Source organism: Monopterus albus, unplaced genomic scaffold (genome assembly GCF_001952655.1).
Source record: "Monopterus albus unplaced genomic scaffold, M_albus_1.0 scaffold29.1, whole genome shotgun sequence".
Classification (NCBI taxonomy): Eukaryota; Metazoa; Chordata; class Actinopteri; order Synbranchiformes; family Synbranchidae; genus Monopterus; species Monopterus albus.
In genome coordinates, this window is record NW_018127909.1 from 984,294 (window position 1) to 1,003,128 (window position 18,835).

The following is an 18,835-nucleotide window of genomic DNA, read 5'->3' on the forward strand; positions in this document are numbered from 1 at the left end:
ATGTGCTCCAGACCAAAGACCAAAAGGACTGTCCAGACTGTTACCAGCAACAAGTCCAAAAGCCAGAGACTGTCATGGTCTTGGGTTGTGTCAGTGCCCTTGGCAAAGGTCACTTACACGTCTGTGATGGCTCCATTAATGCTGGAAAATACAGAGAGATGTTGGAGCAGCATATGCTGCCTTCAAGACGACATCTTTTCCAGGGACGCCCATGATATTTCAACAAGACAATGTAGAGCCTCATACTGTACATTACCAAGGCCTGGGTGTGGAGGACAAGGGTGTGAGTGCTGGACTGGTCTGCCTACAGTCCCAAAATGTCCCCCAGTAGAGAATGTGTGGCACATTTTGAAATGCAAATTGTGTCAACGAAGACCCAGGACTGTTGAGCACATTAAGCCTTGTTTGCAGGAAGAACAGGACAAAATGACACCTGAGACATTACAGTACATGTAAATTACTTGGTGTCCTCAGTTGCTAAACATCTTTTAAGTGTTGTGAAAATAGCAACATCACACTGTGGTAAATGTTTTACTGTCCCCAATTTTTTTGGAACGTGTTGCAGCATCACAATTGAAGTCAGTGTTTATTTTGAACAAAGAATAAAACTGATGAGGTATCACATCAAGTAATGTGCTGCTGTGTTGTTTTCAATGTGATACAGGACACAGATGATTTACACATCACTGTTTTCAGTTTTAATTTTGATTTTACATATTGCCACAACTTTTTTTGATTTGGGATGTTTGTAGATGTTAGGTCACTCGAAACAGTTTGAATTGTTATATATACAGTATCCTCTCTGAAGTCCCCAGAGACGTCCTTATGGTAAAGCACTCGGCATGCAGTCAGATGAACTAGAACATGTTGAAATCAGTCAGTGACTTTCGCCCACACTGCACATGTATGTAGGCCACCTCAGGCAGCAACCAGCCTGTGGCCTGCAATGAGGGGTACTTGTCATGCAGCATTCTGGATCTTAGAAATGATCATACAGCAGCTGTGTTGTGCCTGTTGGGGGTGGGGTGAGAGGTGGAACAGAGAGTTAGTGTTAAAGTTAGCATTAGGCCTTTCACTTGGTCATACAAAGTGAGCAGACATTCAGCACTGAGTAGTTTAATTTCTATTTTTGAGCTGTCTCAGTCACTGGCTGTGTGGCTCACTACCCTGTTCAGTCCCCACTTCTGTCACTCACCACCATTTCCATTTGCCCTTTCCTGCTCTTTCACTCCCACTTCTTCCTTCCTCTGACTTATTTTAGCCCTCCTGCAGGTACTCGGGTAGATGGGCTGAAAGGACATGGAGCTGTGTGGTAGGACAGGGTGCCACTGCAGGCACATCAGTTGGAATACTTGCCAAACTGCTGGCCCTGGAAGTAGTCATAGGCCTATTGGGCCGATATTTAGGATTTTTACATTATCAGCTGATGTCTGCATTCATGGGGCCAATCACTAAAAATGTGTGCAGGCAGCCTTGTCAGTGTTTTTTGTTTTGTTTTGTTAACAAGAGTCTTTTAATTACTTCTGGGTACTTTTTATTTGCATTTTAAGTTTGCAGGGTGTAGTGAAATGAGACTGTTCATTTTTTATTTTCAAATTATTGAATTATTTCAAATATTTTCATAATTTATTAGTGTCTCTCATTTGTTATTATTAAATTTTACCTTATGCAAAAAGAAAAACAACAACATGATATGAGTGTCATATAGTGGCCATTAGCCTACCTCCCACTCTCTAAAGATCGGCATCAGTCAATGAGAAAACCATATTGGTCACTGACAACCTGGAAGTCATGGTGCTCAAAGCCACCCAGCTGGACACAGGAAGACCTAGGTGGGTGAAATCAGTGTTGTCTGAAATCAATATGAACACAACACTGACAGGTGTCAGGGGACTTCAGAAGAATGTAAGGTGTGAAAGGCACAGAAAAGGAGCGAGCAGTCTGCAACTGGTCAATTCCAATAGGTTTGTCCCTCTACTAGTCACGGGGAACAGGGCACCTGATGAGGAGGGAGATGAGCAGAAGCCCAGTGATAGAAAGTAGATACTGAAGTACTGCACTGAAGACATGGGCGGAACCAAAGGGGTGGCCAGGGGTTGCACAGCCACCCCCAGAATCTCATTGGCCCCCTCTGCCACAGGCAAAATATCATGCATGTCAGTTTAAATTAATGAAAAATGAAAAATTATTAAATACTGTAACTAAACACAACTAAAATTTTTCTGCTGCTTTATAATTTATATTGGCCAAACTAGTTTTGATTTGTATCATACATGAAGCACGATATTTGCATTCACTTCTTCGTCTGTGTTGTTGTGGAATACTTGGCACGATCCATGTCCCCAATGTCCCCTGCCAGCAGTAAATAAGGACTGCAGCTAAAGAAAGCTGTATATGTGTCTCATTTTTACACAAAATAAACTGTTTAATTATTAATAATGTATGGTTAAATATTTCATACATTTTGCATGTATTTAACATGTGCCACCCCTCCCAGTCTGTTCCCCAGCCTGGCCGCCACATCCAAAACTTTCTAGCTCCACCCCTGACCAAAGAGCAAATTATAACTCAGCATTTCCATTTTCTGTTGCTTTATACTTCTATTCCAATACAGTTTAGGGGGCTAATTGGATTATTTTATTCATCTATTTGACAACAGTTAATAGTTACTTTCCAGAGTAAGATTGTACAGTACATAAAAACGTATAATCAACACAAAAATAAAACATGTTGTTATAAATGAATCTAAAGGTTTCCAGTCTGCTTGGGGTCCCTGGTCACAGTTCCACTTTGTGTAAATACAAACATATGTGGCTGGTTTTCTTTTGATCTTCTTTCTGTTATTAACTGTCCCACAAATCCTCAGCTTTGTCCGGTGACTCTTTAAAAGGACCTGACTCACAGACAGGGACCAGTGGACTAAACTGCTGAACTGAAATTAGTTCCACCTTGACCAAAATATTACATACGTATTGATGCGTCAGTACTAACAATATGTTGTTGTAAAATATGCTATCTTAATTTTATATGGTTTGCTTTCATACTTTGAGTATATGTAGCTGATAGTAGCTCACTCTAGAAGACGAAGAAGAAGCTTTATTAATTGTAACATGTACAATGAAATTATGTTTGGAGCCGAGGGCCCTGGGCCACTGCGTGCATATGTGCCGCCATCACAGGCAACAGGGGGTTCAGTGTATTGCCCAGGGACACTTCGACATGTAGAATGCAGGCACTGAAATTCGAACCTTCTACCTTCCGGGTGGGAGACAACTGCTCTACCCCCCATACCACTATGCACTTTTCTTGAAGTAGGGTGTTGAATGCAGGGATTTTTGTAATTTGTGTATTTTCACATGGTTGTCTTGGTACTTAACTAAAGGATCTGAGTACTCTTCCCCCAAATGCCATATGTTGCTACTGTCCTGTTCTCAAAAATGTGATGAGTTTACATTTAATTCCACCCTCCACATCAGTTCAGTTTCTAAAGATAATAGGCACCATTTAAAATTCCTAATTTGACAGAGTGAATATTGAGATGAGTCATATTTAACTAAGAAGACCCAGCAGCTATTATCAGAAACTTGTAGACTTGGAAACATTAATTTGTTGGAACTACCTACTCACTAATTTTCAAAAATGTCCTTAACTAGAAAAGAATGACAATTGTTCATTTGTGATGTTGAGTTTATCTGGTTGGTGTGGAAGGATTTTTTTTAGCAACCAAATCAGGACAATATTTCAGCTGAATTCACAAAATGACAGCCACAAAAAAACAGTGTTAATGTTTTATTTTATTGCCAGGTCTCAGGAAAAGAAAGGGGACTGAATACTTGCAGGTGGTTGTTTGTTTGGCTAGACGTCTGCGCTCAGCAGTGACGAGATGGAGCTAAATCTGCGCTCGGCTGCTGAAGTCAGCAGGTGTTTGGAGAATCACTGTAGCTTTGGCAAGCTCTGCACAACATGACTAAGGCCGGGGTGTAAATTGTTTGGTCTTAAGTGCGTCAAAATAGTGAGGGTGACACTTATACTCAGAGTTATGCAAGAATAATGTCATGTATAAATACTCCTAAGTGTTAAAACTTGTCCTCAGCTGCTAAACTAATTGAGAGCATTCAAAATGTTTTCTAAACCTGTGAGGAGCCTCCTACAGATAAACTTTGCTACTACAGAGGAAAAGACACATTTCCAATGAAGAAAAGAGGAAACTGTTTTTAAACTAATTAGGTGTTTGTTAATTAGTTCCCCAATCAGTATATCAGATATTATCAATATATTACTTCTTTTTGGGTAAATACAATATTTTAATATAGAAGCTTTATGGATGTTTCAGTGCACTGATGCATAAGTAACACTGGGCGTACTGAATGCTGAGGTGGCTGTTAGACGAACTCTCTGTGAATTGTTCCTAAAGGTTGTAAAGTAAAACCTGATGACATGATGTGATACCCGGATGCTTTTGGAGGCCTGCTATTGGTTGGTTGGGTTCTTGAGGCAGAGTGTTTTGAGTAGATATCACTATAATTCTTATTTTACTGCACTTAGGAATCAGTGCAGACAGCATTTGAGAAAACCATTTTTACCTAGGTCCAACTTTCTGCTAATGTTACTATTCCTTTGACCACTGCTTTGACACCTTTATTGGTCAAAGTTCAGGTGATTTCACCAGAATAATCGTATAAATTCAAAACTTACTGGCCCTTTTCCTGCCAATATGCACGAGTGTTACTGAAAGCATTTTTGGCTTTGATGCTAACTTGACAGGGCAGCATGGTGGGACATTTCTGTGTGGAGTTTGCACATTCTCCCCGTGCTTGCGTGGGTTTTCTCCAGGTACTCCGGCTTCCTCCCACAGTCCAAAGACATGCAGCTTAGGTTGATTGGTGTCTCTAAATTGTGTGTGTGGTTGTTCGTCTATGTTTTAGCCCTGCAATGGATTGGCGACCTGTCCAGGGTGTACCCTGCCTTTGCCCGATTGGCTCCGCCCCCAGTGGTAGAAAATGAATGAATGAATGCTAACTTGACACACCTACATTTAAATCACTAAATGTGGGTAGTAAAACACGTCACTAAAGCTGTTCCAGTACAGTACAGTATGCACAACTGTGCATAATATGGGAGCACAAGTAAAAGAGAATAGAGAAGGATTTTCTAGACTTATCAGATCTCGCACATAATCTGTTTCTGGAGCATTTTCACAATCACTGAACAAAGGAATAGTAAAAATGACAACAGCAACTGAATAATTTGAACAGTTTAATTAACCATTTCTCTGTAGCTCATATTAAAGGCCCTGAAATCATATTTTGTCCATCAGCTTCTATGTGGTCTTACATGGACACAAAACAATTTCCCGAAGTAGCTCGAGTTTGGATTACATGAGAAGTTTCTGTATTTCTGTTTGTGCTCTTCTCTGGTTTTAATTGGGCGGGGATCTGTTGAAATTTGTGATGTCACATGCTTCCATGTACCAATCAGAATTTAGCAAAGTGTGAATCAAAGTGTAATGATTGTGGGGGGCGACTGTCAATCAAATCTGGTCAAGCCACACCCGGAAAAACATTCCTGATAAAGCTGATTAGCTTTTATTTTGCTTGTTTAAAATTAAATTTAAAAACCCTAAATACTATCTAGTGGTGGAAACGGTGTTTAAAATAATTTACTTAAGTAAAATAAGAAATACCACAGTATAAAAATATTCCCTTATTGAACCACATTCAAAGTTTTAGTTATGTAAAAGTATTAATGTTCTAGCAACAAAATGTATCAAACGTAAAAGTGTGTATTATGCAGAATGGCCCCATTTGTCCATTGTCACGGGAGATGTTGGGTGAGAGGTGGGGTACATCCTGGTCAGGTGTTCAATAGGACGTAATTTTACCTAACAGGAAGTGTCATCCTGAATTCAGACCAGTCACTCACCTGTGGGACATTCAAGCTGTGACATGTGTCCTTCTCTGTGTGTGAACACTACTAGGTCCTGAACTGCCTCATATGTGCAGATTTAACTGAAATGCGAGCCACTGCTGTCCTTAATACATCCATGCTGGGTACAAGAACGGTAATATTATTTGTGTGACCATCAAATCGGGTACTTTCCTCCACCGCCTGGGTACAGCATGTTCCCTCTTGTTTGTCTTGATCAAAAGCTTCTTCATAAATGTCCGTTACATGTGAAGTGTCCTCATCTCTCCACTGACCCTTGTTGCACTCCTCCATGTTCATTATTACCAGTCTGCGTGTTAAAAAAAACCTAATAACATAAACCAAGTGTTCAGAGACTTTAAGGCCTCAAGTAATTTGTTTCCTGGTGTCAAATCTGGGCCATATCAATAGTATAATAGTACAGATTTAAAATAGTTAGTTTCAAGCTGGTCCCAGTAGTCTCAGCAGTTTTGTGCTGCAATTTTCTTTTCTCCTCACCAGAAGGATTTTTACATTTTCCTGTGTATCCACTGTATGAGAAAAGGAAGTGGAACACAATTTTAACCACAGAATAAAAACACTTGTGGCCATAAATAATCCAATGTTGGCCAATAATAACTGTTGACCACAGGTGAGACATGCATACCATGTTTGAATGGCCTCCACACAGAGAACATTTTGCAATTCCGGCTTTCAAAGACCGTGTTAGTTCTTCAGGTGGCAGCGAAAAAACTTAGCGTTTCATCTGAAAAAAGGTGCAACCTGCATGTAGGATGGAGTGACCTCAGAGTTGACACACTTTATAGTGGGAGCCTGGACTCTGCTTCTTCTCTCTTTTTCTACCTCCAGCTTCCAGATGCATAGTTACATAAACACACACACACACACAGTCAGTCCAATGTCCAGAGAGATTTGCAGGCGTACAGGCTGTGTGACTCACGCTCCACTCAGATGGCGCGGATGTTGCCCAGGCCTCAGTCGCGCATGTTGCAGCACTCAGAGGTGAACTCCAGACAGTGGCCGTGGACATGCCCCTGCTCAAACACAGCCACCTGCACACAGGGGAGATATGAAGCTGATATGGTGTGTGTGCATCTTATACTTGCTACAAAGTGAGGATGCAGAAACTTTTTTTTTTTTTTTGCTACAGAGTGAGGACATTTTTGGAAAGTAAGGACATTTTGGCTGGTCCTCACTTAATAAAGCACCTTTTTGTGGGTTTTAGGGTTCAGGTAAGTATTACCTTTAGGTTAGGGTTAGGCATTTAGTTCTGGTGGTTACGGTTATGGTAAGGGGCTAGGGAATGCATTATGCCAGCAAGTGTCCTCACAAAAATAGATGTAGAAGTATGTGTGTGTGGCCTTGTTTGCATATACTTGTGAGGACAGAGCACCTTGAGCACACTGCTATGCAGGAACAAGATGTCACCTGTGGGAACCAGAGGCCTTGCCACACGACTAATTAAAAAGAATCAAATGGTTTATTTTGTGTAAAAATGACACACACTCTGTGGTTTCTTTATCTAACTTTGGCTGCACTGAGAGGCGTTGCTGCTGCAGAGCAGTCTCCGCCCACTGAGGAGGACTCATACTAAGTACAACACAGTCAGATAAATGAATGCAAATATCATGGTGCATGCATTATATAAAATAAAACTAATTTGACCAATAGCAATTATAAAGTACCAGAAAAAAATGTTAGTGGTTTTTCAGGCAACAATTTGTCAATGATTTCATTTTTCGTTCATTAATACTGACAACAATTATGTTTTGACTCTGGCAGAGGTGGCACCAGCGGTGGCCAGTTAGATTCATGCCTGAGGTGTCGCCTCATTCATAGCTGTAGGCTATTTTAATAAACTTTTCTTTTCAACTAGGCTATACTTTATATCTTATGCTGTTTAGCCTTGGCCCAATGCGACAGCTGAAATAATCAGTTTATCCATAGCTGATCACAACTATTTACAAACAAAAAGCAGGATTAATTACATTTCATTAAATATAACCTAATCATTAGCCTATTTCATAGTTTCAGAGACTAATCAATTAATAAAGAAAACTATCTGCAGATAAATCAATCCTGAAAATACCCAAAGGCTACTTAATAATTCATTTGTTTTTTTTTTACTATATCAAATCACAGATGTCAGTTTTGAATGGAGAACGGACAAAGTGACACAGGTGTGCGGCTCAGTGATCTACCTTTCTCTCTCTGTCTCAGAGTAACCCTGTGGAGTGTCGACTCAGCAGATCATATACAGCGCAGCCACAGAGGTGCAGGTGAGTGCAGGGTTGTTGTTGGTCTATTCATATAGTAGATTAGCAGTTATACAGTAACTTTACAGTATATTTGGTAAGCGGTCCAGGAAGACTGTTTCAAATGTTCAGTAAACTGGGATAGAGCAGTTCATTGAATATTTAATTTTATTAATTTGTGACAGTAATATGACATTTTAGGATATAGAAACTTGTAGGAGAAAATTTCTTGTATGAAAATCACTGAAGAAGAAAACAATAACTGTCTTGAAATGCTGTCCCCAGGATTGTAAATAGAGATTTTGGGCCCCATCTAAACAGTTCCATTGTCATAAAAAGTTTAAATCATTCATGCTAATTTATTTGCAACATAAATCTACATAGGAGTCTGTTTATTTGTTTTTTGATTTATATGTGTAATCCATTACTCACCTAGATGTAAGAGACAAAGGCTAAAAGGTCCTACAGACTGTATATTGTCTCTACATCAATGAAAAGCTATACAGTAGCACGTTTTGAACAAGATTTGTAATTAGTTAATGGGCTAACAACTGCTTGGATTTTACACCCAGTAGAGTCCAAAAACCAATAAATGCAGCTGGTGATGCCTTTAGTTTTACAGAGGGAACTCATGAATCTGTACCTTGCCCATCTGTCTTTGGGGACCACAGTAAGTGCAGCAAAGTTAGCAACAGAACCTGCAGTGTCCTCTGTCCCTCCTTAAAACTCTGATGCTATTAGTAATTTACAAATGTATTAAAGTCATACTGTTGTTACAAACTCAAAGAAGATTATACCTAAGCTTTATAAACTAATGTCAAATACAGATGGAACAATAACATTACCAGTGACTAAATGGGAAACAGATTTATTTCTCCCCCCCAGCCCCGACTTCTGGACCGAGATTTGTAATAATATCTTTTCCGTGACTACCAATATAAATTTACAGCTTATACAATACAAGACTATTCACAGGACTCACATCACACAAGGTAAAATGTTTAAAATGGGTTTCATTGATACAGATACCTGCTCACAATACACTCTGGATTGCGCTGATGATTACTTTCATGCTACTTGGACCTGTCAACCCGTTTACTCCCTCTGGATAGCGGTGACAGAGAAACTCTCCATCATCTTGAGCTGTAGAATCCCCCCATCCCCGTCACTCTGCCTGCTCGGTAATGTCACAGAAGTCGACCACCTACCAATTAAATATAAAAACCCACTTCTGATCTCTCTATTGCCAAGAAAACAATTTTTCTAAACTGGAAATCTAAAAAATTCATTACACATCAACCACTGGACCAACCTTCATATCATACTAGAGAATATATCATCCATCCACAAGAATAATATACGAACCTTCACTGACACTTGGAATCCATTTCTAATTTGTTGTAACTTAAACCAGACACCTGAGGCCGAGGCCACACACATTCCCACAAACTCCTAGAAATATAACAAGCTGCTTTTTACTTCATTATGGTTACTGTCACTAGTCCTCATGGTCCATGGTTCTGTTTTGAGTGTCACACCTATCGAACAAAATTAACTGAGATTATTACCTGAGAGATCAGATTATAAATGCACAGAAAGGCTTACTGCAAAAATAGAATTGAACAGTTAATATAGCCATTCAAGATGAATGGGCACAACCGTTTCTGGGCTCCTGTTAGTCATGGATTCCTTTCACATACACTCGGTGCAGCTATGCTCCAGCTATTGAAGAGTGTGTTTCATTATGGCACATAGAACATGACATTGACCTTTGTTGCCTTTATAGTATATTATTATAACTTATATTGTCCATCCTAACTTATAAGGCAGTAAATCTAAAACCATATGCATAAAAGCCATGTGTGGATATTATATAAATGTGAATTTATAACTATTCCAGCAAGACCTGGAACTGTTTAGAGACAAGAATATAATTTCTTTCTTGTTTTTCCAGGTACTTTTTAATGCATTATGTGTGAGGGTAATATATTGCCTGTGTGCTCTTATGGTTACTATTTGATATACATTTTAGATACGTTTTTCTAAACACTTTCACCTTAAAATTAAGCTAAATGAAATGTCATGAAGCAATGAATATTATGTTATCTCACAACAGAGCGCCTTTTTTGGTTGACTGTTCAAATAATATATATTTTTCACACTTTGCTTGCGTGTATCTTTTAATTTCTAGAACCTGTGATGTGATTTAAGCACATGGTCCTACTGGCCACCATGTGTAAGCCTGGTAACTGTAACCTTATATATACAGTACATGACATATTCCCACGTGTCTCTTCTCTTCTGCAGAGGAAGCTCTTTTATATTCTCACTTGTGTTTTTTCCCTGGTTAGAAGTGGATTGTAACTTTGTGACAAGTGTTTTGCCAACCTTTTAGATGGCGGGCCTTAACTGATTAGAATCACTGAATCCAGCTGTGAGTGGAGGACCTGTGTCCTGCGGTGTACACTTAACTTACTCTTGCTGTCGTCCACTTTTCCTCTTTTTCTTTGTTCACGTGACTCTTGGCCGTGACTAAGGACGTCTGAAGGCCACAGAGGGAAGTGTGCGGTTCACCCCTTCACTCCTACTCCATTGACCTTTCACAGATACTCACTTGAGCTTGATTATTTGACAAATTCAAATTGCACTATTAATGAGGACAAAGACTAAACCCAAGAGATGAATAGTTTTACATTAGAAGCTCATCTGGTGAACAGCTCTTATTTCCTTGTGAATCCTTGAGGTCTCACAACACATGACCTCACATGCGCAGCTGTATTCAGCGCTGAAGCTGAGCAGTGTGATTGTTCCCTCTTGTGCACTTTGGAATAAGCATCTCATGGACTTTCCTCCTGCAGCTAACGCCCACTACAGTATTTCACCCACCCACAAAAGACAAACGGCAGAGAGTTTTAATTTAATAGCTTTCTCCTGCTGTGATGAAGACAGAGATTCAAATTATTGTCCGTGCTCATTCTGAAACTATTTGTTCACCCAGAGGTGGAACAGCAAGGTTATTGCTTCTTACAGCTTATTGCTTTGTTTGTCCCAGCACCTCTTGACAGCACTGAAGGGAACATGAGTGAATAATTTTGTGACATGCTTTAACTTGGTCAGCCTGGCCATCAGGTTATAACCCACTGCAGAAACTAAAAAGGTCTCACTTTACTCCAGCTTTACTATTTTTGTTTTACTCTTTTATTTAATGGATTCATATTATGATCAAGTTGTTATGAAGTTATTTTGTGTGGATTTCCAGTTTGTCACATAAGCCTCTCTTCTTCCATGCCTCATATATCCCAGCATCTTTCTGCCTCTCTTCCTGACCCACCATCTCTCTCTCTGTGTCTTTGATGATGGGGGTATTTCTATTCTGTGGGGGCTGTGAGCTCAGCGAGTTTGTTTCTGTGCCTATAATCCCCCCTCTCTGGGCACCGGCACATAAAAGCACACCACCAGTCTCAGCCCTGAGTCTACTCCTTTTCACACACACTTCCACAGGTGAGACAGTAGACAAACATCATACAGAGAAGAGAAGAAAGAAGATGAGGTAGACAGAGAGCAAGACGAAGCGGATGTAAAATACTCAGAGCAGCATTGGAAGTCAAGGTAAATGTCAGACATTGCCTGTGAAAATGTGAATTTCTTTAAAGTCTAAACACAAATCCGGTAACTGTCAGTAAATGCATTGTCAATTCAGAATAAACACAGTTTATTTTTGTCTTTAAATATGTTTAAATTCAAGTTATATGTGCATAAATTTAAATTTAGCATCAAAACTGAAAAAAAATTCACATTACCAAAATGTGTTTACATATGTTATATGCATGCATAAAAAGTCATGTAACTTTTTCTGGTGTTTGCCAAAAACAAAAACAAAAAGAAATTAAAATGTCAGATGGCTGCCTGTTCTGTACCAGAGACACATATCTTATTTGTGTAACATACTTGGCCAATAAAAGTGATGATCTTTTTCTTTTTTTTTGTGAAACTTGAGCATAGCATAAAAGAACTAGGGACTGTTCTTATTATAGCATATTATAGCATATCAATATATGCTATAATGGTAAAAATCAGAATCAGAATCAGTTTAACTTAACTCAGTTTGAGAGTAAATTGCTACTGAGCAGTACAGTCAAGACTTATTAAATGCCAATTGCAATAGGAACAAAAGAGAAATGTATCTGTTGTATTTTACCCTGGGGGACTGATGTCTTCACCAGGGAAGTAAGGGAATAAATTCCTCCAATAGAAGATGGTCAACACTGGACAGAGAAAGCTGCTGAATGCCAGTTATTTTGTCAGTCATTTTTGTACAGTTCTTTAGTGTGACAGTAAAAGACAGTTAAAATGGATTCAAAGCATCTCCTCTTCTTGTCAGTCATCATGTCTGCTGGAGGAGAGAAATCCAAGTCTGCTTCTCAGACTGATGGGAAGGTGGCTCAGAATAAGGTGTCTGATATGGGCCTGATGTCCTACAAGGTACAGTACACACAACACACACAGTAATACAGGTGACTGAACATCTGCAAATACACCATGTATCCTTTTTTGCTGTGAAGCAGCTGGCCTCACATTCACAGTTTACCTTTGGGGCCTATGTCTTTTATTACAACCTGCAAAAATACCTTATGAAGCATTTGTACATTAAGTCACTGCGGAGACAGCTGTCGTGATGATACAGTTTGCACAGTTTCTTCTCTGTCTGAGTCGTTTCACCCTATTTTTACTTTGTGTTGCACTTGACTTTGAAACTATCTCTGTGGTTTCCTCTGTCACTTCCATTATCACTCTCTTTTCTCCATCTAAACGGATGTGCGTGTACGACCAGGAGAACTTCCAGGGCTGCTGTATTGAGATCAATAGCAAGTACGTGAATGTGTGCGACATGGGAATGGATAGGATGTGCTCCATGTGTGTTAACTGTGGGCTGTAAGTATCCCGTGCACGTATAGCCATATGCACAAACACACCCACATGTGCAAGTAAAATGTACCCAGCACCCACTCCTCTGAACACAGAGCAGGCAATTTCACTCCTCTTCCTCACCATTATCTGACAGTTCACTCTTCACATTTGAGGCTTTTATCCCGAGTGATCTTTTTCTTGTCATCCATCCATCCATCCATCCATCCATTTTCCTCCGCTTATCCGGGACCGGGTCGCGGGGGCTGTCATACTGGAACAAACTCTAGTAACTAAACTACTGACATAACAAAGGAACAAACAGCAGCAATTGTGATGCCACCAAATTTGGTGGCTGTAATGTACTACCATGGCCAGGATCATAGATATCCTTTTACTGTTGAAAGCAGCTAATGTGCTATCAGGTAAAGGTGACAATATGCTGTGATTTATGAGATAAATGCATTATTAATAGGATACCATTCAGCTGCGGAGTCTGCAAACATTACTAAACACACAGCTTAAGAAGACAATACATTAATATAGCTGTTAGTGTTAGTTCCTGTATTAATAGTTATTTTATTAATCAATAATTTTATAGGAGGTTTCAATCTTGCATTTGAAACTTGATTGGATTTAAATTACAATATCAGTGAGATTAACCTGAACAGTTTTCTGCCTCTCAGACCTGCCCCACGTGTCTCTCTGTCAGCTGACTCCTCAACTGGTTTTGAATCAGTTTCCTTTCCTGCATCTTTTTCTTTAACTTGTGATTATTTTCACCTTCCTTACCTTCCTATGTTTTTACCTTCACAGTTGCATCCTGAGTTTGTCTGTCTCTTCTGTCTTTTCTGTCCTAATCTCCTCATCTACTCTAAAATATAATCATAGCCATTGTTAAAATTCTGGCACTGCATCTGCACCTGTGCACAGACCTGCACAGTATTAATCACAGTATTTGTAGTTTAACATCTAGTAATGTAGTATGAGTACAGGTTGTGACCGGTGGAGCTACTTTCAAGGTAAACTAAACCATAAAACAGCAATAAGGTGAGAAACACAATAAAGAGAAAGTTAGTTTTTCAAGATAAGAGCAACTAAGGAACAACAGTCCTGCAGCACCTGCACAGAGCGAGAGCACAGACAAGAACAGCCAGTCACAATCTGATATTTTTTAGACTAGAGCCTTGGGCCCAGGCGCACCCACCTAACCATGATCAAGCTAATAATAGCATGTGATCAGCTGTCAGGTGACATGAGCTGTCAAAACACAACGTGGCAACAGGGATCGCCACACAGAGGAACAAAGACAAATTATATGTATTATATCACACTTAAAGTGCAATAAGCAGGCCAGTAGTTTAATATTAAAAAAACACATTTAAAAAGAATTGTCACAGTCAAAGCAGAGAGGCCGTGCTGTCATGACTTTTAGTCTTTAGTATGGTCGAGGCACCGAAACACTGGATCCTAGATTGATGACATCACAAGGTTTTTTTTTTCAACTGTCCCTCCAGAGCCACTAAACACATTATCAGTCTGTTTTTACGAGCTGAGTGCTACTTCTCATGACGAGTAAACTAATGTTTCTTATGTAAAATTGGAAAAGGGAGCAGATCATTTAATGTCAGTGCAATAACTGTCTATCATTCTTTGAGTCCATCACCAGCTTCACCTCCTCACCTTTGAGCAGATGAACTTCTGTGGAGAAATGTTCATCCTGGAGAAGGGCGACTACCCCCGCTGGGACCCCTGGAGCAGCTGCCAGAAGAATGACTACCTGCTGTCTCTCAGGCCTGTCTGCATGGTAAACCCTCTGTCTGTTTGACCACTGACTTCAGCAGCTCATGTCCACGTGCAGAGTTTGCTCTACTTCTCTTAATCATCTGTTTCTCCTTATTCTGGCTGCTTTCCCTTATTTTGTCTTTCTTTGCCATCCAGGATCCAGAGGACAAGCTCTGTTTATATGAGGTCAGAGAGTTCAAGGGTCATAGATGATCATGGCCAACGATGTCCCCGGCCTGTTTGCCTACAGCTTCACTGACAGAGTGGGCAGCATCATGGTCAGCTGTGGGAAGTGAGTTAACGTTACAAGCATTTGTTACAAGCACAGAGAACAGCTCAATATTTCTGGGAGATCCACTTATTTGCTTTCTTTTTGACAGACAATTTACGGTTATGTGCTGGACTACTGCTCGACTGCATACAGCAACTCTGAGGTTGCTAGCTAAGCCACGCCCACAATGTGTCATTTTTGTGGTTTTACTTCTGTTTGTGTATTAAACAAATGAGAGATGACATGTTAATTAGTGAGATTTAGAGGTGCTAGTGGGCAAACTTTGCTAGTCTGACAAAGCCACACTAGCTGTTTCCCCTTGTTTTCAGCCTTTATGCTAATGCTATGCTAAGCTATGCTGCTGGCCATGACTTCATATTATTGACTTTGTCTCTAACCCTCATCAAGAAAGCAAATAAGCCTGTTTCCCCAAACTATCCCTTTAAACATCAAGGAGACCTGCCTCTGTTTTTTGTCTGTCTACAGATCAGAAAGTCCAGTTTCACATCCTCTCTCTGTTTGCAGCTTTGATCAAGCATTTTAAACTAGCACTGACTGAAAATATTACAACCTGCTTTTGCAATAGCTGCGTCAAAAAAAAAAAAAAAAAAGTCCAGCTCCATTTATCCCTGTTTGTGTCAGACAGTTTTCACTTCCATGACGTCATTCTCCAAATGGCAGAAACAGCAGTGTAACGTAATCACCAACTATTTGAGAGTTCTGTTCATTTGGGAACGAGTTCAGAAATAGAGCCGATTTCATCAGCAGCTAGTTGAAGGTGTCATGAACGTCAGCACTCTGTGCTGTCAGAGGTGTGGCAGGCAGCAGACCCTATCTCTTTACTGCTGTATTTACTTAATTTGTAGCCCCCCCACCACCACCTACAGCTGGATGGTAGATTGACTGGTGGTTTGGCCCTGACAGCATCACAAACAGTTGATGTCTTTATCTGTTAGATGTTTATCCTCCCTGATTTGCCTCCAGGTCTTTATAGCATCTTTTCACCTTGTGTTTTCTTGCTAGAGCCAATTTTCTCTGAATGTTAAATTGTGTCATTTTTTCTTCACTTTCTCTCTGCAAGCTTGTAGTCTATTGCCACTTTGAAACTTTAAATTTCCTCCCTTTCTCTTCTTGTCTTCTTCTTTTTCGGTTTACTAGCCCCCCGGCTACTGTGGCAGCCGGTACCTACTGGACAAGGATGACTACAGGCATTTCAATGAGTTTGGCGCCCACTGCCCCCAGATGCAGTCCATTAGGCGCATCATGTGATATGCAGTGGCACCTGCACGGCTAGTACACCATGTTTGCTAAGTGAAGCCAGGCCAGGGTGAGGAAGAGAGGGACTAGAGGAGAGATAGAGGCTGAGGGCAGGCACAGAGATGGAGGGGGAGACAGAGGAGATAGGGCAAAGAAAGATTGGAGGAGGCAGGTGGTGTAATGGATTCTCCTCTGTCCCAGAATCTCTTGGTGGTCTAAGCACAAGATGGAGGGAAAACAATAGGTTGTTATTTTTAGTTGCTGGAACACTGTAATTAAGTGACCAATGAAAAGTTATTCAAAGTAAAGTTGAAGAAGAGGAGATAATTACACAGACTGTTGAGACTATATCTAATAACAAAAGCTCTCCATTTTTAGTCTCTCTCTCTCACCATCTCCGTTTGTCAGCTCCCTGCTCTCCTCTTTCCTCTCTCTCCTCCCCTCCCTCCCTGTCTCCCCCTCACACACTTCGCTTCCACTTCCCACCAACGTCAGCCCCCACTCAGCCCATTAGAGCCCAACTGAGGTGGGGTTAGCAATGTGGATTTGAGTCTGTTTGTGTGGTGAGTGATCTGAGACAGAAGATAGCTGAGACTAAAGTGTAGTGGCAAACCCCAATAAAGCATCTCACATCCTGCCCCACTGGAAATGACATTTTATTTACAGTAAGAGAAATGATTATGATGTAAAGTGCACAGCCCTGTGGACCAGCACCTTGATATAGATTCTACAAGGCTCTAAGCTCTACTAGAGGGATGGGCACCATTTTTCCAAAACATACTCCCTCATTCAGTGTTTAGATGAGGGTTGAGGAGAGCATTGTCTCATACTCTGGTTCAAAATCTGTCACAGTTGCTCAGTCAGGTTTCAGATTTGGTGGCTGCAGGACCATAATATATGATTCACATCATTCAGACACTCTGTGCCATATGAGGAAGTAACTTTGCTGTACTTCCTCATGTATTTATTACACCTTTTCCTTTAATTAGTCACCCCCATCTATCTATCTGTCTGTCTGTCTATTGACATACTAACAAAAGTTGCTTGTAGTGTCAAATACACAAGGAATCATCACCAGACTTTGTTTCCATTTGTAGCTGTTTTCAGAAACAGAGCTCTGAGAACACCCCATACTCAGCTCTCAGTATTCCTCTCAGCATTCAGTACTAAACAGCACACAGAAAATGTTAGCTCCTATTCTCCTCAGGGCCAAACAAGTTTATATCAACTTACAGTGGCAAGAAAAAGTAAGTGAACCATTTGGAATTACCCTATTTTCTACATGATTTGGTCACAATCATCATCTAAGTCACAAATATAAATAACCACAATAGCCTGAAGCTAATACCACACAAACAGCTGTGGTTTTTTCATGTTTTTATTGAACCCAGCCATTAAACATTTAAAGTGCTGGTGGAAAAAGTAAGTGAATCTTTGGATTTAATAACTGGTTGAACCACCTTTGGCAGCAGTAACCTCAAGCAAGCGCTTCTTGTAGCTGTGGTAATGTTGCAATCATAATGTTCTCGAGGAATTTGGATTCATTCGTCCTCACAGAACTGCTTCAGCTCAGACATATTCCTATTGAAAGTCAGGTAATTCCAAATGGTTCACTTACTTTTTCTTGGCCCTAAAAATGGTACTAATATATCATTGTTTTGTTTACAGTTTGCATCTGCTGCACATAGGTGTTCTAAAATTCTTTCTTAAAGATGAACTGGGTCAGAGAACAGAACTTACCAGGCCTCTGTAGCACGCTCCTCATTTCCACGTGAGCCTAATAGCTCGAGGCTACATTAAGCTCTACTACTGTAGCAGAATGCAACCAGATCTCTGTCTAAATGTTTCCCCAAACCTCCTTCCACAACTGACCCACTCTGACACTCTTCTATAGAAATTTTATACAAACTAATGCAAAAACTATACAAAAAAAAGAAGATCACCATCAAAGGAAACCTATAGTACAGGGTATAGTTTATGAAACACACAGCTGAATTATTTATAGGAAAATAATCAAAAACGTAATAAAAGTTAATGTTTGTTTAGAGAGGGTAAACTTGCAGAGGGGTAATATTAAATATGCCCTTCAGATGTGTTATAACACACTGCTGCAGTAATAACTTGCATCTCATATGGTTTCTCTAGTAAAAAAGTCAAATTGCCTCATTAAAAATTCTACTTGTTTTCCCTTATTGAAAAATCATGAATATATAAGTATGCCAGTGTTGTTCATTTCAAATGTTTAGTCAAATGTCTGAACTGTAACGAGCTGTTTGGATTCAGAATAGTCTATTAGCTCAAGAGTTTGAAGTAGTTCCACCTGGGGTCCAGCAGAGGACGCCCTATTGGCTTGACCTATTGCACACTCCATTGATCTATTAGTGAGCTAAGCTACAGTATTTAATAAAAATGGAGAAGTGGTAATCAAGGCCATCAT

General features: G+C 40.1%; 1 protein-coding gene across 1 annotated transcript; it reads left to right on the forward strand.

Annotated features, from left to right (window-relative positions):
- The first annotated feature begins 12,566 nt into the window (after positions 1-12,566).
- LOC109958026 (beta-crystallin B1) lies at positions 12,567-16,456 on the forward strand. The gene is given in 7 exon segments (XM_074527631.1): positions 12,567-12,661; positions 12,993-13,116; positions 14,755-14,892; positions 15,027-15,078; positions 15,081-15,165; positions 16,290-16,407; positions 16,409-16,456. Coding segments are annotated over 7 exon segments (660 nt in total).
- Positions 16,457-18,835: the final 2,379 nt, after the last annotated feature.